This window comes from Bidens hawaiensis, unplaced genomic scaffold (assembly GCF_021521415.1).
Source record: "Bidens hawaiensis isolate Kalapana, Puna unplaced genomic scaffold, B.hawaiensis_p1.1 tig00026190_1, whole genome shotgun sequence".
NCBI lineage: Eukaryota > Viridiplantae > Streptophyta > Magnoliopsida > Asterales > Asteraceae > Bidens > Bidens hawaiensis.
The window spans coordinates 48974-75720 of record NW_027494212.1 but is presented as its reverse complement, the minus strand read 5'-3'; the positions used below and the strand labels follow the sequence as shown (position 1 = coordinate 75720).

Sequence of the window (26747 nt, the reverse complement as noted above, 5' to 3'; positions counted from 1 at the left end):
ATCACATCCCAACATCTCAGACGTCAATACATATCCAATTAATCATTGGTTAATCGAAAAAAACAGTTGTGGATCGTTAATCGATCAATTTTTTACTTTTTTCATGAAGACCGTTTTTCGAGCGTTTTAGGTTTTTGGCTGAGCGTTTAAGTTTTTGTGAGCGTTTTCTAAGCGTTTTAGGTTTTTGTCTTTGTTTTTTGCCTTTGAGCGTCTCGCGTACCTCTCGTACGTTAAGCATTAGCGTACAATATCTCTACCCTATATATATATATATATATATATATATATATATATATATATATATATAGGGGAGGGATATTTTCAGAACTTGATGAGTTGTAAGAACTTTAAGAACTCAATTTTGGATCACACATTTAATTAAATGAGTTTGAATATGTGACTTAGATTAAATTTGATTAAAAAATGAATCAGGAGAGAGAATAAGTATTTTTGATAATTACACAAGTTTAAATGTTAGTTACACATGTGTAATAAGTCGATTCGGTGTGTAAAAAATTACGGTAATTTTTTGTACATTACTTACACTTATGTATTACATATGTGTAAAAAAAATTCAAAAAAAAAATTGTTACGTTGAGTTCTTTCGTGTTCTTAAAGCTCGAAGCGGTTTTCAAAAGAAATCAATCATATATATATATATATATATATATATATATATATATATATATATATATATATATATATATATATATATATATATATATAAATGAAGACATAAAAATCCTACGTGTCGCGATGTGGTCGCTCCCCCTTTTTTTGAGTCACCAGATTTGCTTGATTTTCAAATGGAGACTTCTCATGCATCTGACCCGAATTCATGGGTATGGGTCTTACCAAACCCAGATATTCTTTAAACGGGTTATAACATCTTATTAAATTAAAAATTATTCTCACCAAATTATTGATGTAAAAATCCTATAAAATAGGATATACTAAAAATTAATATCTTATCTATTTTAAAAAAGATATATATATATATATATATTATTTGAATTAAAAAGCCAATTTTATAGTAAACAAAATAAACGGGTCTTGGGTGACATCAAACCATAAGTATATTATTAACTTTCATAAATATTATATATAATTAAAAAAACCAATTTTATAGTAAAAAAAATAAACGGGTCTTGGGTCTCATCAAAACCATATAGTTTTTAAACCGGGTTATAAAATCTCATTTATTTGTGAAACAATTTATCATCAAACCATAAGTATATTATTAACTTTCATACAATTTAAAAATATATATTCAAAAAATAAATAAATATTTGAACAAACAATATAAAACAACCCCCGTAATACGGGGGATAAAAACTAGTATATATATAAAAGGTTAGTTTCCTCTAAGAACTCTAATTTGACTAAGAACTTTAAGAACCAATTTTATCCATTTATATTTATTTAGGCTTTAAATTTTAATAATAAATTAAAAAGATATAATTGTAACTTACTAATCTCTTTTCTTAATTAACTAATAGTTATTTATCTCCTATTTTCTCTCTTCTTTTTCCAATTCTTACGGATGATATGTACAACATCTTCGTACTATCATTTATAATTCTTCACCTTCTTCTTACTAATAATTTATTTTTCATGCTATCATTTATTTACGTAAATAAAAATACACATACCCACCGTAATTTTTAAACTTTGCATCTATTTACATAAATATAAATATTTATATTTATCATGTATCTTTCTTTTACATAAATGTAAATCTTCATATTAATTATATGTGTTTTAAAAGTGACCATCAACACAATGTGTAGATCTTCTACGCATTTGTGTAATTAAAAATATATTTGTGTGTATTTACATAAATGTAAGTGTACTATTTACATATACGCATCATCCATCTTTCAAACTAATAGTTCGTTTACATATATGTAAATCTTGATCAACGATGGCTTATTTCACATATTTTGGTATTTTACATATATGTAAACTATACTATCTACATATATATATATATAAATATTCAAGTCGTTGGTCGAAGGTGTGAATTCTTCAATTTTTTAACAGTACGTAAATTATTGGTTAATAATGAAGGAGGTGAGTTTTTTTCTTGTTTTTCTTTTTGTCATTTTTCAATATAATTTTCCTACAACATGTGTATTAAATGCAGAAAAATTAAAAATAGCATAAGTTGAAATTGTGATGTCTAACTGTCCAAGCATAATAACAATAACATGCGTTTTGAGGAACCAATTTATATGAATTAAGCTGCAAAAAAAATCATAAAAATGCTCATGAATAACGTAACCTCCATTCTGGCATTTACATGATAAGGAAGGCAAATATTTTTTTACCAATACAAATATTTTTTTAGCAATGCTACGTATACACATTAATCAAAACTTTGTTGTTTATTATGAAGATTTGATTAGGGAGAAATGAAGACCGTAATCTCATCAGAGAGATGTATAAGAGATTATAGAAAACGTTATGAAAGAGAATAATTTTCATCTCTATAATGCCCTTTTCTTATTTATCTAATACCCATAGTCTTTAAAATAATTACACAAATGCCATTGTTATTTAGAAACATTGATCAATTGATCTAGGGTCTAGATTAGTTCTTAGAGTTCTACATGAAATTAAGGGTTCTTAATAATATATATATATATATATATATATATATATATATATATATATATATATATATATATATATATATATATATAGGATCAGGATCATGAGAGAACCTTTTTGAAATTGAGAACTATGAGAACCAATTTGGACAACAAAAAACCCAAAAATAAAAAAAATCATAAAATAAAAAAAACACAAAAATCAAAAAAGTAAAAAAACCAAAATTCTTATTTTATCATCCCGGTTTCATAAAAGAAAACTCGGTTTAGCTAAATTATATACACATATGTATAATATATACATATATGTACATTTACATGTTTTTTTGTACACATGTGTATAATTTAAGATAAATGATACTGTACATATGTATATATTACGTAACTAAAAATTAAATAAAACTATACATATGTGCATAATACGCCGTTTTTTTTATTTTTTTTAATTTTTTTATTTTTTTAATGAAACCGGAATGAAATATAAGAATTTTGGTTTTTTTTTTTACTTTTTTTAAATTTTTATTATTTTTTGTTTTATGATTTTTTTAAATATTTTTTTAAATGTGTTTTTATTGGCCCAAAATGGTTCTCAAAGTTGTCAATTTACAAAGGGTTCTGTTAGGTTCCTTACTATATATATATATATATATATATATATATATATATATATATATAGAGAGAGAGAGAGAGAGAGAGAGAGAGAGAGAAAAGTTAAAATAAATATACATAATTTTGTAGAAAGAGTATGAATGACACAATTTAGAGTTAGGAAACTGTGTAGCATAAATCCTAAATCATATGAAACTATTTGGTATTTTAAAAATTAACAATTTCAACCACTAGATCATAGATCCAATGGCCTAGATTTATTCTTACTCTTCTAGAAAACTATTTCTTTTTATTATAACTCACGCATATATATATATACACACACACCCACAAACACACACACACACGTGTGTGTGCGCGTGTGTGTGGGTGTTTATATTAATGTATAAGTGTTAATGGTTCAAATAATAAGGATTTTAAAAAGGTTTTGGTTTTGTTTAATTAACTAAATAATATTATTGATATGGATGGTAAATAACTTTTATTTTACTAAATCGACAACGTTTAATTGTCGTTTTCGGTCTTTTCATAAAACTACAATATATATATATATATATATATATATATATATATTACAATAAATAACGATTTTAAACAAATATAAATGTATATAAATATAGGATGAGTATCATTACAGAACTGTAAAATAATTTAAGAACTTGAAGGAACCCTTAAAAACTAACGTTTTTTATAAAACTTTTTGTATGCTAATATTCTTTGAGATTAGTTTTATCATTGTTTATATCTATATCTACAATTACAATTTTGAAAATTACTTTTTATACATATCTATGTTTTGTTTGACACTTATGTAAATTTGTTAGTACATAAATTTTACATACATGTAAACTTGTGATTAATATATGTAATCAAAATTTTTTATATAAAATATGATATAACTACTCTTAAATAATGTTAATATATAAAAAATTTTAAAAATTGTTTGGTTGTTAAGGGTTTCTAAGTGTTCTTAACTTTTTTAGAGTTCTTAAATGATACCAACCCTATAAATAAATATATTATCTATTCTACAATTAGAATTGATGTATTACTCACGCACGCCACTTTAACTTATGTTATTTAGATTTGGAGTCCGTTAACGTACGTTAATTGCTTATCGCACAAACAGTACGCGACACGATCAAGCGTCCGATTAATTTTTTAAAACACGCGCCTCTTTCTTCAAAAAGGGTAACATCGTCAATTATTATCCCTAAAATCACTCTAAATTAAGCAAGCGGTTACCATAAAATTAATCTCGGCGACGAAGGCGTACTAATTCAATCAACTGTTCCGGCGACGAAACAACTGAAGCACACTACACTCAATCGAAAAATGAAGATGGATAAAACAAAGGAACGAAGATCAAAGATTAAACAAGACAAACCTCAGATTATTAGTAAATCAGGTGTTTGTTTATTATTCCTGAAATCGTTTTAGGTTTTAGAAATTTTTTAACAGTTGTTTTAATGAGCGTTTGACAACAAATCAGTAAACTGTAATCGTTTTAGGGTTTAACTTTATCTTAAATTGTATTAATTATTGTTTATTACGTTGTCAATTAACCTCTATTGGCAAGCGTTTGGCATGCGTTTGGGAGTCTTGTTGTGATAACTGAATAACAGGTTCCTTAAATGGTCTTGTGCGTTTGGCATGCGTTTGGGAGTCTTGTTTGTGATACCTGAATAACAGGTTCCTTAACTGGTCTTGTGCGTTTGGCAGTCTTGTTTGTGATGACTGAATAACAGGTTCCTTAATTGGTCTTGTGCGTTTGGCAAGTGTTTGGCAGTCTTGTTTGAGATGACTGAATAACAGGTTCCTTAATTGGTCTTGTGCGTTTGGCAGTCTTGTTTGTGATGACTGAATAACAGGTTCCTTTATGAGTACTTGTGCGTATGGCAAGCGTTTGGCATGCGTTTGGTAGTCTTCTTTGATATGACTATATAACAGGTTCTTTAACTGCTATTGTGCGTTTGATGAGCGTTTGGTAAGCTTGTTTGTTAACAGGTTCTTTAATAGTTAAGGTTCTTTAACAGGTTCCTTAACTATTCTTTAACAACTAGTTTTGCATATAGTATTAGACGTTTGATGAGAGTTTTAAAGTTATTTAACATCTGAGTTTTATGTGTGATCAGTTAAGCGAAAGGTTAAAATAAAACAAGTTGATGCCGGAGTCAAAAAGCTTAAGACAAAACATGTTAAAGCAAACTCTGATTCAGACTTTGAAGTTCCAATCAACGAATTTTTATCAAAGAAGAGGAAAGAGGTGGAAGAGAGTAGTTCGGACTCAGACTTCCAAAAATCAAGGAGGAAGGTTGTTAAAGAAAAGAAACCAGCTGAGAGGGTACAAAGGAAACCTTTTGTTGAATTTCTTGACAAAAAGTTGCGGCTCAGATGTGCACCATTTAACATTGTCAATTCAGTGAGTGCAATGAGCTCTGCCCAAAAAGATTGTTTGAAAGAAATGGGGTTTGGTTCAATGTTAAACCTGCAAATTACCCAAACTCCATCAATGTTAGGGCATTGGTTGCTGATGAACTACGATCACCAGTTTAATGAATTGAACATCGGCAGCCGTGTTATTAATATAACGGCAACAAAAGTTCATGAGGTGTTGGGTATACCAATGGGTAAAATACCCGTTTTAGACAGGAGTAGACCAAGGTTGGGGGATGATGCAACTACTGATATGTTCAAGAACCAATTCCCGACTCCAAGAATAACTATAAAGCATGTGAGAGAGAAATTGACGGATGATCAAGGAGTTGGTGACATGTTTAAAATTAATTTCCTTGTGTTGTTCAACACATGTATAGGTTTTATTATAAAATCAACAACAATCAACCAACGATTCATCTCCGCAATCGATAATCTCACAGATATTCCAAATATGGACTGGTGCGGCTATGTAATTGAAAACCTAAAGATGACAAAGGAAGAATGGAAAGATGAAAATGAAAAATTCAACGGTTCAATCACCTTTCTAACGATGCTTTACACACATGAGTACCAGAAGAAATATGGTACATTTGGGGCTCCGGTCACAACACCTGCAGTCAACTACATAACAACTTTTGCAAGGATGGATAAATACTTGTATAATAATGGACCTCCTGTAGATGATGATTCTGAAAATGAGGAATACGCTCCTGCGTATGAGAATGTTGAAAATGAGGAAGCTAAAGATGATACTGCTGATGCTGCAGCTGCTTGTAAAAATGATGTTGAAGCTTCTGGTGAGATTGCAGCCACCGGTGACAAGATAATTCCTGAGATTGCAGCTAAAGATGATACTGCTGATTCTGCAGCTGCTGGTAAAGATGATGTGGCAGCTTCTGGTGAGATTGCATCTGCTGCTTATAATACAGTTGATATTCCTTCTGCTGATAAACCTGCACAAACACCTGCTGGTGACAACGCGATACATCAGCCTGATACAGATGGTGACAACCAAAAACATGGTAACAAAAAACTTGTTATTTTCATCTAATGTGTATTTCTTTTAATGATACATTAACATATGTCAGGGGCAGATGGGGGGAGTGAAACAGAATTAGATAATGCTGATCACAATGTCGAAGGAGAATTTGATGATGATGTTGATACGTATTCACATTTGAGTTTGCAAATGCTATTGGGAACACACACGCAAGAGCTGGTCGACTTTTATATGACCCCACTTCAGTTGTCTGGAATATCTTCTTACCTACCACCAAAAGAAACAAAGGAGAAAAGGTGAGACATACATAAAATCAGAATGTCTTAATTCAATTAAAAACTATATTTTCATTTTACAGTCTTGGAATAAGAATATGGATAAGAAGATGAAGAATTTGAAATACTTTGCAAATAAATCAATAAATTGGTCCGTGAAGGGAAGGAAAAACATCTATCAAATACACATATCTTTTCTAGGTGTTTTGATTGGGAAGACATGTTCAATCCTAATGTGGTTACCAAACACAAGAAAGTGAAACCATGAAAAAAAACACACTCCTTAATTTAGGTGAGAAAGGCAATCTAATTCTTTATCAATATACATATATATATATGTCTTTGAAAGTTCCCACTTCTTATACAGCTGCTGCAATTGAGTCAGTTCATTCAGATGCAGTAGTTGGTTCAGATACTGTGGTTGGTGAAGAAGAAAGTGGTACGATTCCTGAAGTTTATAATCTATCAGACGAAAAGAAAAAATCTGGGGAAACTGTTGATGATGCAGGAGTTAGTGGTGCAGGCGGTGAGGAGCCCGAAAAAGGTAATAAATTAAAAACTTCTTTTATACAACTTAAAAGAAATATTATTTATAAAAGATTAAATAACAGCTGTCATTGGTAATGAATCTCAACTAAACAAAGATGAAGAAATTAATGTAACATAGCTAAAAAGGGAATAATAAACTTGATTCAGTTGTCTCTACAGTACTTGCATGGGCAAAAGAAGATATTTTTATTCTTAAATAATAAACCTAAACGCTTGTCAAATGCTCTGTTAATATGTTTAAACTAAACGCTTCTTAAACGCTCTCTTAAGATTCACAAGTTGGATCGAAAGACGACAAGATGGAACACACTGTTGCAAAAGAAGCTGAAGGTATTAAACGCTTCTTATATATATTTTTTTCTTAAACGCTTCTTAAACACTTATCTCACTTGAAGCTCATGTAGTGCATCCAAAGGAAGCAGAAATTCCAAAAGAAGCTGAAGGTATTAAATGCTTCTTATATATATTTTTTTCTTAAACGCTTCTTAAACACTTATCACACTTGAAGCTCATGTAGTGCATCCAAAGGAAGCAGAAATTCCAAAAGAAGCTGAAGGTATTAAACAATTCTTAAACGCTTATCTATATTTTTTTTACCATTTTCATATATAAACGCTTTCTACACGCTCATACTTATTACAGTTATCTCGCTTGAAGCTCATGTGGTGCATGTTCATACAAATGCCCAAGAGTCTATTTCCTTTGTATTAGAGATGATACAAGGAGGAGAAAAAAAAGATGGTGTTGATCCCATAAACACTGATGCAACTCTCGAAGATATCATAGGTAAGACATAAAAAAATGCATTTGCTTTATAAAAAAAAAATTTAGTAACCTGCTTCAGTGACTTTAAATTGTTGTTTTTCAGTTAATAGAATTGAAGAGAAAAACCAAGTGAAAATTTCAAAAGCTGAAGCTGAGATGTCACCAAGTGAAAATTTCATAAAACCGACATCAACTTCAAAAATGATACCCAAAATTACATCTCCTATATCATTAATACAAGAAAATAAAGACAAAGAGTTGGTGAGAGAAGAAAGAAAAAGAAAGTTACCTCCTGCATTGAGATCACCATATGTTTTAAGAGAGGTTGAACTAAACACAACAATCCTAGATGATGAGAAAACAATTGCAGGGTATATATTTTTTTTTTCCTAGAAGACATATGGGAAGAGGTTTTCAAGAGTACTTACACCGATTCATTTAAGGTGATTTTTGAGATTTTTTGTCCTGGTTTATATATAAGAACAAACACAATGGATGCATTCTGTGAACTCATGAACTTTGAAGAAAAGAAAAAATATGCAGAATCACCATTCAGGTTCTTTGGTACAAGAACACTGCTGGGATGCTTTAACTATACATGTTATCTTAAAAATGCATGTTAAACGCTTGTTAAACTTATTTGAATTCTTATGCAGACAAGTGACCATTATAATGAGGAATTTGGTCACACAAACGAACAAAGACTCGATGTGTTTACGGACAACATTGAGAAAGAGCTGATGAGGTCTGATGTCAAAACAATGAAGACAGTTGCTATTTTGTTCGTGCCAATACTAGATAGAGATCACTTCTATGTGGTTGTTTTCAACCTTCAAACCGGAGTGATAGAGTTGCTTGCCAGCAGTGGACATCAAGAAGTACCAGCTACTAAAAATTTTAAAAAGCCAGAAGACAAACAAAAAGAAATCAAAAGACTTTTTGTAGAAAGATACAAAAAGCATCCCCAAATCCTGGTAAACGCTCAACAAACTCTCAGCAAAATATCTATTATAATATTTGTGAATTACTTAACTGATTTTAATGTATTTTTATAGAACCGTCTTCCACATGTATCTTAAGAAAATCAATCACCCCATTGCTGAACAAATCAATAAGGCTCCAATCACAAGATTAAGAATGTCATGAAGAACAACCGAAAACGGGGTAGATTGTGAGATTATTTTGCTATGAGACACAAGGAGAAGTATGATGGGAAGAAACTGTGGGCGTGCGGATTTTACAAGGAATGTCCAAGACAAGTGAATCAGCTAAGAAAGTTGAGGACAAAGTATTTGGCAAAAATCCTTATGTCGGATATAAACAAGAATAGAGATCAACTAATCGAGAAGGCGCAAGAATTTATGGAAAATAACGACAAAGAAATGTCCGCAGAAGAGATGATTGAAGAACTCAAAAGAAGGCAAACACTAATTTGACTTTGTTTTCTATTTTAGTCAATGGCCTTATGTTATAAACAAACAACTAACAACAACATTGGAATTTTATTATTACCACACAAAATACTACAGAGTACATGATTAAAAAAACATTACAAAATGCTCATGAAACTCTCAAACATCACCCGCTTGCCTCTTACTCTAATAGTGACTTGAAAAAATCCAACTTCAATTTAATTGAACAGTTTAGCTCAAGAATTGCCTTTGATAAAACTTTGAACTGTTCTAACTCATTCTTCCCTATGTCAACCATAAACAAAACCGCAAGATCTCGGATAGCACTGGCAGGCATTTTGACAAGAACGTTTGTAATAACATCCCTGTAATCCATGTTATTATTAAGCATCACAAACTCATGTGTTAGCTTGTCACGGCAAGCTTTATCGGCGGCTACCTGCTCAACAATTTTCATCTTCAACGCTTCCTTGAAAGATGATGAAGATGATGAGGCATCCATTATAACTGATTTTGAGATGGGGTGGATATAACTGTGACAAAATATAACATATATATAGGAAAAGTATCACAGACCAAATAGTACAAAAAAAGGACAAAACAAACAACTGCAGGGTCATGGACCAAAAATAGTGAAAAAAAATAATAATAAAAAGACAAAACGCTTGAACAACGCTCATAAGTGCATTCTCACGGACGCAACATGCCAAGAGTGTAAGTTCATTACACTCTTGTATGAGACGCTCATTATACGCTCTTGTACGCTTTCACACGCTAAGCCATCTAATCTCGTTAAAAAAAACTAATTTCTAATCTAGTTTGGTTAAAAACTCAAAATTACATTTATTACAACTCATCTGCCAAAATTTAAGTCCAAAGAAAAAAGATTTTTGTAATGATAGCCAATATCAAATCACTTAAATTAAATTACACCTATGTCAACAACCAAACAACATTAATATATATATATATATATATATATATATATATCATGCTTGTATCACACTTAAAATATAATAAATGCAGTTTGTGTGATGATCATAGCCTACATCAAATTAAATGACATAGAACAAATAAACTATATCTCAACTACCCACAATTAGTAGACATCCAAATTATGTCTATATATTTCACATGCATTGTTGTTAATCATATCACACAAAAAAACTCAAAAAAACACACACAAAAATGTTTTCAAGTGATAAAGCCGTGAAAAGCATGGTGAATGCAAAACTTGATCTTGAGAAACAAAAAGACGAGAAGTTTCTCAACGCCCTTCAACACTCACAGGCCTACATGCTTCAAGAGAAATCAAAAACTCTTGATGCATACAATGAACTCATGCAGCTACCAGACAGTGAGTTCAAGGCACAGACTGCTGAGTTCCTCAAGCAGCAGACTACATGCTACAACTCCGTGTATGGTACTTTGGTTGAAACGGTTACAAATTTGTCAGCCAACATGGAGTTCAAGGAAGATGGGCGTGAGAAGATCAAGAAACAGGGAGCGGTGGGGGTTGATGGGGTTTGGGTTGATGGGGTCTAATGATGGGGTCTGATGATGATGGGGTATGATGGGATGTAACCATTAAAAAAATAAATAAATAAACTTTTTATCTTTTGTTATACGTTTGTGATACTCTTGTTATACGCTTGTCATACGCTTGTCATACGCTTGTTATACGTTTGTGAAACACACGTCATAAAACACAAAAAAAAACTCTTTTTCTATCTAAAACAATCAATCACATTTGTCATACTCTTTGCTATACGCTTGTGAAACGCTTGTGTAATAAAAGGTACCTACAAAACACACAATCTAAAAACACAAAAAAACTAAACTTCCTACGAATTCATTTACACGGGTTGCTGCTGCATTGCTGTACAAGTTCGGCTGTTGTGGCCAGTTTTGTGACAAATTTGACACTCCCTATAACCCTTCCCAGAGCGACTAATGGCTATCTCTTTCTTCGATTTAATTCTTTTGTGCGAGCCACGACCCTTGTTTCTTATTCCAGTAGGTACACGAACAGTAACTTCTGATGGCTGTTCAAAACCTAAAACAGCAGCAAATCTATCCCTTTTAGATGGACGTACCCTTTCATGCCGAGTTAAGCCTGCTTTTTCAATCATCAAATTCATCTCATCTCTAACTTTAATCAATTCATCAATATCTGCAACATAACTATTGATAACGTATTCACCAGCATACTTTATTTCTCTTGAATTTTCTTTTATCTTCATGTTCTGATCATTCCCAAACTCTGACATTGGAACTGTTCTGATATTCACGTAGCCTCTTTCCTCCATCGATCATTTATATATATTTTAGGGAATTTCTTGACTTGATACATATTCTTGACGTAAAAAATATGACGACACAACAAACCATATTGTTCGAATCTTTTGCATGAGCATGTTGCAATAGACTCTTCACCAAACTCACCATCCTTTTTACACACAACCTAAAAAAATAAAATGCTTATTAAACGCTTGTTATTTAACTTAATCTTAAACAACTTTAAAACTAAAACGCTTAATAAATGTTCATAAATACCTCCAAAAAACCTGGAACATACTCATTAAAATCCATTATTTTACACCTCAAAAACCCTCATTCTTCTTCACATGAACTGAATTGTGAAACACCACCAACAATTTCATTCATTTCATCTTGAAGATCATTAAATATAGCTCTTGTATATATTCTAACCGCTTCTCTTTCTAGATAACTTCTGGTTTCTAACTGCGGATATGTGTACCTACTATCATGATCACACCGTCTGCCATTGTATCTATGTATCTCCATACAAAAATCAAAATGGTTGAAAAAATCAACCAATGTTAATTGAGAATTTGTAGCTTTTCCAAAAAAATGGTTTTCGCTCTCTGATCTTGATGTTGTACGCATCAATCCAGACAAAAGTTCATCTCTATAAAAAGCAGGTATCCAGTCAAATCTGATTTCATACACATCAGTAAGCCATTTATTCTTGTCAAGCTCAAACTCAACCATTATAGCCTGCCATTATTCCTCAAATTCTAAAGAACTAATTGAATCGGTCCACACAATGTTACATAGCCTACTCTTAAAATCTTCGTTGTTACATAAATCAGCCCCCACCTGATACACAGAAAATCATATTAAAACGCTTGTCTAGACGCTCGTTGATACAATATATAATCATGCCACGCTCATAAAACGCTCACATATTAAAACATCAAAAACAAAAAGACGACTGCCATTAAACGTTTGTCAAACGCCCATTATTCAACCAGCCTAAAACACGATTAAGAAAGTTACCTTGTCAGCAACTTTCTTCATGATATGCCACATACATAACCTATGCCTTGTATTTGGAAATACAGCTGCAATAGCTTGCTTCATAGCAGGGTCTTGATCAATAACAACAACCTTCGGTGCTTGACCAAACGACTTTAGTAACATTTGCAATAACCATGTGTACGATTCAATAGTTTCAGAAGCTAGTAAACCAGCACAGACAGTAACACTATGACAATGGTTATCAATTGCCGTGAACGGGAAAAAAACCATCTTGTACCTGTACATAGAAAATCATATAAAATACACACAAAAACATATACATACACACAATCCTATACATACGCACAAACTTATTTGTTAGTCTTAAATGTAGAATCAAAAGATATAATATACCCAAATGCAAGATAATTACTCTTTGAAGTCTCATTAGCCCAAATCATACGAATTAACTCACGATCATCATTGACATCATATTCAAAAGAATAATCGGATGAAAATGTTTTCTTCGCACACAATCTCTGAACAATCATCTCAGCATCATACTCTCCAATATAACAGTTCAAACCTTGTCTAAAATTATTACAATCATCTTTAGTTGCACCTACCTTTTCAAACCCACCGTACTGTGTTCTCATAAGGTTAAACTCTTTAACTGGTCCCAAGTTCATATTAGAAAGCTCATAAATAGCTTCCTCTTGGACATGTGTTAACTTCCTCGCAGAACGAACAAACTGCATATCAGAATCTGCAACCATTCTATGATTATGTCCTTCAACAAAATCATCTACCTCAAAAAAACCACCGTCAACAGATTTCAACTGTATATGTGCTCCACAACCACATCTAATTGTCGGCCTCTTCCTCCTTTTGTAATATGGCTTGCTTGATTCATTACAATCACCTTTTGAATCACACCTTTTAGCTGGCTTGTAACCTTCTTTACAACATGTAAAGTACTTGATCTTCAGTACACCACCATGCACATAAGATCCACCTTTACGAGCCCCAAATCCAGCTTTTTTAGCATATTCACAATTAAAATCAAATGCTTGATCAATTGATGAAAACATCATTCCTTTAACAGGTCTGTAAGAAGAAGCAACTTCAGGAATGATATCAACCCCTTCACCTTCAACCAAAATACTTGATTCATCTACACAAACCATCAAAAAAAAATTATAATCCATAGACGCTAAACACACGCTCAAAATTATAATCAATCCAGTTTAACAATCCTAATAGTAACACGCTCATAAGACACTCATATTATAAAACGTTAATCAGATATAGTAACACGCTCATGATACGTTCGTATTATGAAACATCAAAACACATAGGCAGTCCTAATATGAAAACACACGTAAAACACTCACAAAATCAAACTAGACTAATCATGAGAATTAACATACAGAATTACTATTACGCTAATCCTAATCGTAACACGTTCATAACACGCTCAAATTATAAAACGTTATAATCACCTTATAATCAGTTATATTAACACGCTCATTATACGTTCATATTATGAAACATCATAAAATCAAACTAGACTAATCAATTATCTACAGTGACTTAATTCAAAAACAGCAAAAACTTACATTCGCGATCGTCTTCCATTTCAAAACCCTAAAATCACAAAATAGCTTGAAAAAACTGATTCGTGAACTCAATTGATAGTTTTTGGTGAAAATTTTGTTTCGTAAAATAAGAAATTGATTTTGATTAAGCTAAATATCAGGATCGTAACCGTTTATACGCGAATTACCAAATTTAAATGAAGAATCAAAAAGACAATCGTACCATTCTCGCATAAAAAACTCGGGATCTCCTCAACCGCTTTCAACTGAATCTTAAGTGTAGATGGACGCTTGCTGTTGTCACGTACAATTTTGTACGATAAGGATTTTCGTATTCCATCTTTTCTCAACATAATAATATATAAAATATTTTTTCTCACAATTTTAATTTAGAGCACATTAATAAAACATAACTATAAATCCAACCATACGTCATGATACTAAATCCATTAACCCCGGCCATTTCAAACTGTAACCACCGTCGCAAATTTTAAATCTAACTGTCACCACCATTACCCCCACCGTTTCACATCGTATATATAACCTTCTATGCCCTTCTAAATTCACAACATTGTAAATGTATAACTGTTTATTTAGACGCGACGACATAATCAACGTTCTTCGAACAAATCGTGCAAGTCCATTTTGTACATCGCACGCTTCCGGTGATGAATGTGATACGACGGATGAAGGCGGTAATAATGCAATGGATTTTCTTCTGGTTTGGTTAAACGGAACAGATGGAGATGGAGATAATGGGTTGACATATCGAAAAATCTAGTGTTTTACTCACTCAACCTGGTGTTAATAAAATTATTTGTATTTTTAACGCATATGCAGGTTATCGTGTGAGGTGATTATCAAGATCGTTGAAGCAACCTAGGGTGCATGTTAGAGAAGAAGATACAAGAACTTAATTTTGGATATTTATTTTTACTCGTTAATTATGAATTTTATGTATATGACTATTTGAATTTGTTGTACTATTAAGTTGGTTTAATAAATATTGTCACATTTAATATTTGCAAGGCCCCGGTCCCAGTGCCCTACTTTGGCGTTGGATTTACTCATAAACACAGTTCTAAATACCATAGTTAATTAAAACTTCCGCGGAATAAATAAAACTTCAACATTCATTACAAAACATTCATAACTTGTCTTTAAAACATAACTTAAAACATGTCCTTTTTAGTTCAAACATTAATAACCGAGTCTTCAGATGTCAGCTTCTTTATTCATCTGCCATGTGTCCCCCTTCAATCCAGCTGTCTCATCCTACTCACCTGCGTGCATACTAAAAGTCAGCTACGCTGAGTGAGTTCTAGTTAATCAGGAAACATCCAATACATTCACATATTTATATATACATATACGTAGATACATATTACATACTTAGCCTGTTATCTTTCTTTCATTCGTACATACATGCTTTCTTTCTTTCATATTTTCATACATTCATAATACATATATAATTATCTTTACCATCTCCAATATTTTTAGGGTCTGGTCCCTTCCTTCTTTATCTCAGATATTATTAGGGTCTGGTCCCTTCCTTCTCTATTTCAGATATTATTAGGGTCAGGTCCCTTCCATCTCTATCTCAGATATTATTAGGGTCTGGTCCCTTCCTTCTCTATCTCAGATATTATTAGGGTCTGGTTCCTTCCTTCTCTATCTAATCAACCATTTCTACGCTTCTTCATACATTCATTCTATTATATACGTTCATGTATATTCTAACTCATTCATATATCATTCATGCATCTTATATAAGACACCTTTCCTGGCGATATGTGCAATATCCGAAGATCGTTCACGTACCGACAAGCATATATTCATAACATAAATATAACAACTATCTCATCCATCATTATGACATAAACTTACCACTTAAGGTAAGTGTATTAACATTCACATTGAGTATGCACACAACCCCGAAAACATAAAAAGGAAATGGGGCTAGAAAATCACATGCGTTCTGTGACGTTTACCGTTAATGGTTATTCCTTTTTTTAGCTGTGCGCTACTAACTGTATAACAATTACACATATCAATTAACTATCACTACTCATATCACGTTTCTAGTTTAATTATAACCCTCAACGAATGGGGGTCCGGGGGCAGCCCCCATGGAAGCGGGATTCTAGGGGCGGCAGCCCCTAGCGGGGTCCAAGGGGCTTAGCCCCTGGCTGGGGTTAACTGTCTTAACACATTTTATTTTCATTAACTGTCTTAACACATTTTTCATTGGAATTTTAATTTATTATTTTATTTGAAAATTCTTAAAGTTCGTGGGCTTCTTTGTAAGTAATCCATTTTATTATAAGTCCAAGGACATTTCTGTCATTCTTTCAAAGTTTAATTCGTTATTCTGCTCTTTAACGAATGGGGCTCATAAAGAATGGACTCTCATAACGAATTGGTCTTTATAACGAACTGGCCTTTATAATGAACTGGCCTTTGTAACGAACTGGCCTTTGTAACGAACTGGCCTTTATAACGAATTGGCCTTAACGAATGATTATAATGAACTGCTGCTAATTTGTTATTTCTCCTTAACGAATGGCATAGCGAATTGCGGTTAATTCGTTATTCTTCCTTAACTAATGAACATAACGAAATGATGTTAATTTGTTATTCCTCCGTTAACGAATTAGGGTTAGGTCAGAGAATGTCAGAAACATTCTCTGATATGTTTAACCTCGTACGCCGTTTTTCGGCGCAGTCATTGCCGGAAAACCGGGATCTCGCCGGAAAAAAAAAATCTCACTCGTTATCCACCGTTTTTTGTCCCGTTCGATCCAGATCTGAGCTAGGGTGGCCCCTAAGCTCATCTTTTGATCGGTTTATACCCGATTCCATGCGGATCTTGTGACTTTAACGGTTAAGGGTGTCAGCTCGTCGTTTCGCGACTAGATCTAGCGGGTTTGGATCCATAAGATATCATAACATCATACCTCGGATCGATGATCGGTTTTCCTTCTTGGTTTCGGTTAGAGAAAGAGAGAAAGAGAGAGAGAGAGCTTAAGTGTGTGTTTTGGGTGGTGTATGAAATGGGTGAATGAATGAATTAAGGAAGGAAAATGGTTTATATATTATGGGTCATGGGGTTAAGCCCATGGTCTATCTTCTTTCATTATTAACCCAAGTCCATTACCCATATTTATTTAAACCCAACACAAGCCCAACTCACAACTCATAACAATTAATATTATTATTTTATTAACCGAACGGAAAATGGGACGTTACAATACTGCATTGATAGTACGTTGAAAGCTGTGTGCAATCAGCTCATGGCCCGACATTTTTTCCGTAGGTTGGGGTGTGACATATTGGTATCAGCGCCAAATGTTTAAGATAGGTCGTTAGTGGTGCCTTAGTAACATGCTTAGGAGCCCCATACTTGCTTATTTGTTTACTTGACTTGTTCTATTTGATTGTTTACAGCTTACGTACTTACTTGCCTGATTAAGTATTATTTAACTGTTTAAATAATGATTGTTTATTATTATATTTTTATGCACACACACACAACTCCGAGGCTATGCCTCAACCTTCAAAGATAATTTTTCTTAAATATTTTAAATCAAAGTAGATTGCCTTTTATTTTTGGGAAATTCCTTAAGAATTCCCTACTTTCGTTTGTACTCCTGCATCTTAAGGCTATGTAGTATGACAAGTTCATCTCAGCCAAAGAGGAACACAACGTTCATACGACCGACATCTTAGGTTGATTTTCAACCGAATTCACGGTAGTTCGTGGCTAAATTCGGTAAATTCCGATTATTGTTTTTTGTTTTTTAAATGGTTAGTTGGGTGAAAAATCCATGGTATCCATGAGCACTCCTACTATCTATTCCTCATCTTGTTTTGAATGTTATTTTTATTGGAATTCATCATACGTGGTGGTTCACGGAATGCTCCAACTACTCTTATTTCTCTCGTTTATTCGTTATTTAGTTTGGTCGGTCAAAATGCCATGTAACGCTCATGAGCCAACAAACTCCATTGTATTGTTAATTCGTTAATTAGTTGGGACAGTTAAAACGTCATGTAACGCTCATGGGCTGTCAAACTCAGTTTTTTTTATTCGTTACTTCGTTGGGCCATTCAAATTGCCATGGAAAGCTCATGTGAGGCCAACATCAACAAATATATTTCGTTAGTTTGTTATAAAGTTAACATAATCAAATAAAACTATTACTTTTAAACTGACTTATCTCCTCGTGTAGTCATCAAACATTAATCATATTGACTACATCATCTAATAACTATTTACGCAATGTACTCCCTCATCTTATAATCTTTTACTTTTAATCCTCATGATACGGCGCAAATCCCCTATTTCTTAAAAGCATAAATTATTATAAGTTATTTAAGACAATTAAGCTGTTATTAGGTTCCTCAACTTATCCTTCATATTGTAAACCTTTATTTTTTATCCTCATAGAATATCTCACCTAAGAAACCACCGTCGTCCTCGACATCAATAGTCTGGTTCTCATGACCACTGTATGGCTGCGTGTATAGCCAAGGAATTAACTACTGCAACCTCTAAAATATAAACTCAAGTACAAAACATTGATACAACCAATTCAAACTTGTTCATTAACTTCCTTGATTGAAATTTAAATTATTTACCCCTACTCATCCTCGCAACAACAACGACAACAACAAGCGCAAGTCTAATCATAAAAACTATGTTGTTAATCAAATAAATCATCAACCTCGACAAAGTCAAAGTATCTCGAGCAAGAAACTCTCCATCGGTATTCACTCGTTATGCCCCACTAGTAACTTTCACTATTCGACTCAATCCTCATGTCGTTTCTGCACCCAATGTAATCTCTTCGATCATCCTTGCAAATACTTGCCCTACACCGCCTAATGCACAAGTTGTCCGTAACAACCTACCCCTCATGCTTAACCTGATGCCCCTACTACCCTTGCTTGCTACCCTTCAGAAGACCCTAACCCTCTCTGTGATATGTGCCCTCAGATTATCCAAACTAGAAAAGTTCAAACAATAGTTACACTCTACCACACTACTCATCAAGTCTGAACCTATCAATCCCTCTTCCTTCAAGCTCCTCTCTTCACGCAAGATCATTCATACTTAGACCAAACTTATCAAGATCCGCACCCTCAAGCTCAAGTTTACCTAGCCTACTCTAACCAATCAGCTCCCTTGCAAACCAGTTCAAGCTCCAGTTATTCAAGCAATGCCGAATCAATCTACCTCAACTGCTCCAACTCCTATGGATGAAACTCCTCATGGTTCTCCAAGTCACATCATTTAAGCTACTCAACGACTGTGAAGACTTTTGACGTTCCCTTTATCTATCTTAATTTATTTTGTCTTTTTCTTAATTACGTATTGTAACGCCTCTTTATGGCCTTGAATTATTTCCCATTTGAACTATTTATCTTTCACATCATTTACTTCATGAATAAAGTTTTTTTTGTTTAATTAGTTTGTTCATTAAAGCCTACGTCTATCTTATTTCCTTGCCCTAATTCATCACAACTCCTTTTATTAACCCCAACTATTAATAAGTTATCTCCCCTTCAACTTTAAATACTTATATTTTTGTTACGTTAAAAGATGTCTTATTAAAATCCATTGTAACTTTTGAAATTGTTTTAGACATTGGTGATTTTCTAGTATTATAATACTACTCCTTAAAAAATTTGTTTTCTCAAAATCATGTTCTTTAAATGTTTTGTAACCCACACAATGGTATGGGACGAGCTATGTGGACCATCCGACGATCTAAGTAATTATAGGTCAGCACGTAATTACCAAAGTCCTCGTATGGAAATCATAATCCGAATATTTGTATGCCATAATATATAATCATAAATAGTTGAGATAACGGTACAAATGTAAAGATGATAAGGACATGGTGGATACGCCGCTGGTACATCCTATATATAAGTGTCCTTATCGGATTTTCATTTGAAGAGTTGCTATAACTATTCAAACTTCTGTATTATGATTAGTTTTAAATTAAATTTAAAATTTTTCCTTCCCTCAATTTATATATATATATATAATAAAAAAATGGTGTTGCTGTAGTATTCTTTAGTTTAGGGACGAAATCCCTAAATTAGGGGAGACTATAACAACTCGAATTTTCCGAATTAATATTTATTAATCATAACCTGACCCGCTTTTATGTTAGGGAAATTTAAGCCAAGATAATATCGTGACTATCAAGTTAATAATATTTTATTTTTAATTATAATATGACATTCAAAAATATTCAATTTTAACCCAAAACAAACCTTTAACCTAATTATGTTTCCAACATCATAGTAGAGGGACTATTTTGTAAAATATGATATATTAATATCTTTTAACCCATACCCAGTATCCAGATCATAATACCAAACCCGTTAACCCGACCCATATTGCATATGTGACCCGTTTCGTTAACTTGCACCTTAATTCTCGACGTTTATTTGGAAATTGAATCAACCAGTGTATTATACTTACTAATTACGCCATAACCGACACTATATTTATGTTAACTGGATAAAATTAAGATCCGCGTTGTGTTTATACGTACCAATCTTAAACCCTAAATCAATATGCATATAATCGTTTATAATAGTGCGATTAAACTTGCAGATACCATCTCTCAACCATCGTCGTCAAAACCCCCCTAATTAATTTGATTATCATGACCTCGTGATCGTCGTATTGAACCTGGTTTATGTCGTACCCATCAATTCATATCCAGTGTAAGCATATAATATATGCATATGTTCGTCGTTTTGTAGGCTTCAATAACTGTCACCCCTCGATCAAAGGCGGCGGAACATGCCGGAATGTAACGATTGCCCATATGCACATGACACTATTTAAAGCGACAATATTTAACAAACCCATTTAATTTCACAACATCGAAATGTCACATAACAATATTCATAAGACAAATATAACAAAATATAGAAAATCATATATTGTTCATTTTACTAATATCCTAAAGGTCTTGATGACGTTTTCTCCACACTCCATAATCAACCTAAATACAAACCTGTAACATTTCATAAAATAAAGTTTATCAACACAAAGTTTGGTGAACAATTCATAGTTTTGAGCATATAAGTATATAATAAGAAAAGCCATACTCTTGTATACGAAACAATAAATAATAGCAATAATTTGGATAAAAAGTGAGGTCACTAATAAGAATAAATTAGTGACACCTTGCTATAAGAGGATGACAAATAGCCTAGGATTTATAGTTATCGTTATTGAGAATACATTAACGGCACCTTGCTATAAGAGGATGCCAAATAGTCTAGGATTTATAGATCAACCAAACAAAAGCGGTAAACACATAGGCATATAATCATGTTAGCATAGAATACCAAATCGAGCAATTATTTAAGTAAAGTATACAATAAAGTTTGTGGTTTAAGACTCAAGTATAAAGCATTTAAGTTAAATAAGTATGAAATGTCACCCCAAAACGAAAGATGGAAAACGGGGTATGAAAGTACTCACGTTCAAGTAATAAACTTGTAATGTCGGTAAATTGGAGGTTAACCGAAACGACGAGTTTAACGAGCAAAGCCTAGATAGAAGAAAGTCTTTTATTAAAAGGTTGTCTAGAAGGTCTTTAAATAAAATAAATGTTGAGAAATGTAAACAATTAATGTTCATGGTTTTTATTTAACTATTTAAGAAATTATAACAATAGTCATTTAAAAATGTAAGTTTGCTCGAAACCGGGTTAAAGTATCTAACCTTAATATTTACTCAACATATGTTAAGTAATAAGGTGGGTAAAAATGCAAGAATGCAAGTCCCTTTAAATTAAAGATACTAAAACGGGTTTTAACGAGTGTTCGGGTCTTGATAATTGGTCAAACCCAAAGTCAACTTTCCAAAATATTAAATGTTATGAGATAACTCATAAAAATCCAATAATACTTAACCAAGTATGTAGTTCTATTGTTTTAGAACTAACAACGTACGTTAAGCGAGTGTTCGGTTTTGTCGGTCTCAATTTTGTTATGAGATCAAGTTGGACCCAACATTTCCAATTACTTAAGAAAATAATTAAAATTAGTTTGTAACTATTTTTAAAGAAATATACAAGTTTTGATATCTAAAAACACACTTGTGTGTCTTAAGCAAGTGAAAATCGGTTTAGTTCGGTTTGGTTCGGTTTCCATCTCACAATAAGTTCATAGATGGTTTCCACATGCCCAAATATCAAAGAGCTTGTATAATAATTAGAGGTGGCAAATGGGTTGGGTTGGGTCGAACGATTCATGGGTTGAAATGAGTCATGGGTCAAAACGAGTATGAGTCAAAATGAGTTTGGGTCAAAATGAGTCAATTAAAAAAAGACTTGTTTTGGTTTGGGTCAAAATAGGTTAGGGTCAAACCGGGTTTTGAGTTTTTTTTTTGTGTGAACAAGAATAACGGCAGAAACATTTTAGTTTTTTTAGATTTTTCGTTTTTTACTTATATTTTAAGTTATGATTTTTTTAATTATTTTTTTTGAGGGGTTTTCTATTAAGATCAAAAACCCTCAAAACAATATTCATAAATAATAATAAAAAAATTATAACTCAAAATATAAATCATAAACAAAAAAGTAAAAACACTAAAATGTTTCATATGTTGTCCTCGTTCCATAAAAAAACATCTAGAATCGAATCGAAACCGAAAGAATCGAAGAAAATGAAACAAAGAAACAAAAAGCCAAAACCGGACCACATCAATCGAAATCGAAAAATCAATCAAAACGAAACTAAAAGAATTCAAACTGAACAAAAACAAAACTGAAAAAAACGAACAAAAACGAGTCCGAAATCGACTAGAAAGAAACAAAAGAAACCAAAACCCAACACGTCACGGGTGAAAACTCGTGTTGACTTGAAACCTGAACCGAACCCGTTCCGATCTGAAACCCGTTTCATGCTGAAACCTGTCTTGTACGAAAACCCGTTCCGATCCGAAACCTGTCACATTTCCTTAGGACAGTAACCCACATCGACCCATTTCTTTGAACTTGTCGACCCATTTTGACCCGAAAATAAAAGGATGGAATTTCAAATGACTTATTTTGACCCATTTATTTAAAACCTTTTACCCAAACCAACTCATTTAACTTTTAAAACAACTCAAATTGACTCATTTGAAAGGGGTTGGGTCAAGATTGCCACCCCTAATAATAATGTAAAAATGAAAATACTTAAGTTTTACAACCAAAAAGTTAACAATAAAGTCTTTAAACAAAAGTTCGGTTTTCGGTTCGGATCTTGGTTCGGGTTAAGACCGAGGTAAGATTCTACAAACCCATAACCATGGAACTTATAAAAATGATTTAACAAACTTAAATCTAACATTAAACATGTTTAAACAATTATTTAACAAAAACTAGTAAACAAAGTTCGGTTTACGGTTTAGAGCTATTTACGATTAAACCGAGGCTAGACTCTTAGAACTCATATACATGGAACTTGTAAATATGACAAACAAACTAAAATGAGCAGAATTTAAGCATGATTAATATGTATAAACAAGCTATATATATATATATATATATATATCAAGGACACGAAGTCCTCCATGAAGCCTTGCCTTACGAGGCCCGAAACTTAACCGGTCGTAACCGGAGAAGTAACAACCGGTCGAAACCGGAGAAGTAACAACCTTGAATCTTTGAAATTTGAGAGAGATTTTGGTGTTGTAGTAGAGGAAAATGAAGGGAAATGGTGGTGTATATATAGGGTAATGATAAGGGTCAAATATGGGTGTGAGTTACAAGACTTTGCATGTAAAATGGATCAAGACAAGACACAAAACAACAAAATTTGGAGCTGCTACACTGGAGGGGGTCACGCCACGCGACGCTAGGGACCTTCCCCCATCGCGTAGCGCGATGGGGTGCTGGCTGGTGATTTTCCATTTTTCAAAAGTGACATTTTTTGCCCCCAAAGTTCGTTTCAAGTGATTTTAACGCGTTTTAAGGACCGAAAAGGATGTTTTCAAGACCCAACAAGTGTAAAACAATATTGTAACATAAATTTCATCATTTTAATTATATCATAAGTTTTTGTTTACAAAATGGGTTGATTTACATAATAAAAGATTACAAAACGAATCCAAATCGAGACCCGAATTTGACAAATGTCACAGTATCCCCTACTTTAGGAAATTTCGTCCCGAAATTAAGACGAAGACGATGATGCAAAAAAATGTGGATACTTCGTTGGGCCATTCAAATTGCCATGGAAAGCTCATGTGAGGCCAACATCAACAAATATATTTCGTTAGTTTGTTATAAAGTTAACATAATCAAATAAAACTATTACTTTTAAACTGACTTATCTCCTCGTGTAGTCATCAAACATTAATCATATTGACTACATCATCTAATAACTATTTACGCAATGTACTCCCTCATCTTATAATCTTTTACTTTTAATCCTCATGATACGGCGCAAATCCCCTATTTCTTAAAAGCATAAATTATTATAAGTTATTTAAGACAATTAAGCTGTTATTAGGTTCCTCAACTTATCCTTCATATTGTAAACCTTTATTTTTTATCCTCATAGAATATCTCACCTAAGAAACCACCGTCGTCCTCGACATCAATAGTCTGGTTCTCATGACCACTGTATGGCTGCGTGTATAGCCAAGGAATTAACTACTGCAACCTCTAAAATATAAACTCAAGTACAAAACATTGATACAACCAATTCAAACTTGTTCATTAACTTCCTTGATTGAAATTTAAATTATTTACCCCTACTCATCCTCGCAACAACAACGACAACAACAAGCGCAAGTCTAATCATAAAAACTATGTTGTTAATCAAATAAATCATCAACCTCGACAAAGTCAAAGTATCTCGAGCAAGAAACTCTCCATCGGTATTCACTCGTTATGCCCCACTAGTAACTTTCACTATTCGACTCAATCCTCATGTCGTTTCTGCACCCAATGTAATCTCTTCGATCATCCTTGCAAATACTTGCCCTACACCGCCTAATGCACAAGTTGTCCGTAACAACCTACCCCTCATGCTTAACCTGATGCCCCTACTACCCTTGCTTGCTACCCTTCAGAAGACCCTAACCCTCTCTGTGATATGTGCCCTCAGATTATCCAAACTAGAAAAGTTCAAACAATAGTTACACTCTACCACACTACTCATCAAGTCTGAACCTATCAATCCCTCTTCCTTCAAGCTCCTCTCTTCACGCAAGATCATTCATACTTAGACCAAACTTATCAAGATCCGCACCCTCAAGCTCAAGTTTACCTAGCCTACTCTAACCAATCAGCTCCCTTGCAAACCAGTTCAAGCTCCAGTTATTCAAGCAATGCCGAATCAATCTACCTCAACTGCTCCAACTCCTATGGATGAAACTCCTCATGGTTCTCCAAGTCACATCATTTAAGCTACTCAACGACTGTGAAGACTTTTGACGTTCCCTTTATCTATCTTAATTTATTTTGTCTTTTTCTTAATTACGTATTGTAACGCCTCTTTATGGCCTTGAATTATTTCCCATTTGAACTATTTATCTTTCACATCATTTACTTCATGAATAAAGTTTTTTTTGTTTAATTAGTTTGTTCATTAAAGCCTACGTCTATCTTATTTCCTTGCCCTAATTCATCACAACTCCTTTTATTAACCCCAACTATTAATAAGTTATCTCCCCTTCAACTTTAAATACTTATATTTTTGTTACGTTAAAAGATGTCTTATTAAAATCCATTGTAACTTTTGAAATTGTTTTAGACATTGGTGATTTTCTAGTATTATAATACTACTCCTTAAAAAATTTGTTTTCTCAAAATCATGTTCTTTAAATGTTTTGTAACCCACACAATGGTATGGGACGAGCTATGTGGACCATCCGACGATCTAAGTAATTATAGGTCAGCACGTAATTACCAAAGTCCTCGTATGGAAATCATAATCCGAATATTTGTATGCCATAATATATAATCATAAATAGTTGAGATAACGGTACAAATGTAAAGATGATAAGGACATGGTGGATACGCCGCTGGTACATCCTATATATAAGTGTCCTTATCGGATTTTCATTTGAAGAGTTGCTATAACTATTCAAACTTCTGTATTATGATTAGTTTTAAATTAAATTTAAAATTTTTCCTTCCCTCAATTTATATATATATATATAATAAAAAAATGGTGTTGCTGTAGTATTCTTT

The 26747-nt window shown here is 32.9% G+C and overlaps 1 protein-coding gene across 1 annotated transcript in view; it reads right to left on the bottom strand.

Annotated features, from left to right (window-relative positions):
* Positions 1-12688: 12688 nt before the first annotated feature.
* Positions 12689-26747, bottom strand: part of LOC143573049 (protein FAR1-RELATED SEQUENCE 5-like) — a 48984-nt gene continuing 34925 nt past the window's right edge. The window contains exons 2-5 of the mRNA XM_077058031.1: positions 14747-14817; positions 13340-14099; positions 12965-13223; positions 12689-12784 (exon numbers count right to left, since the gene is read on the bottom strand). Coding sequence (XP_076914146.1) covers positions 12689-12784; positions 12965-13223; positions 13340-14099; positions 14747-14817 — 1186 coding nt within the window. The remainder of the gene's footprint in view (positions 12785-12964; positions 13224-13339; positions 14100-14746; positions 14818-26747) is intronic.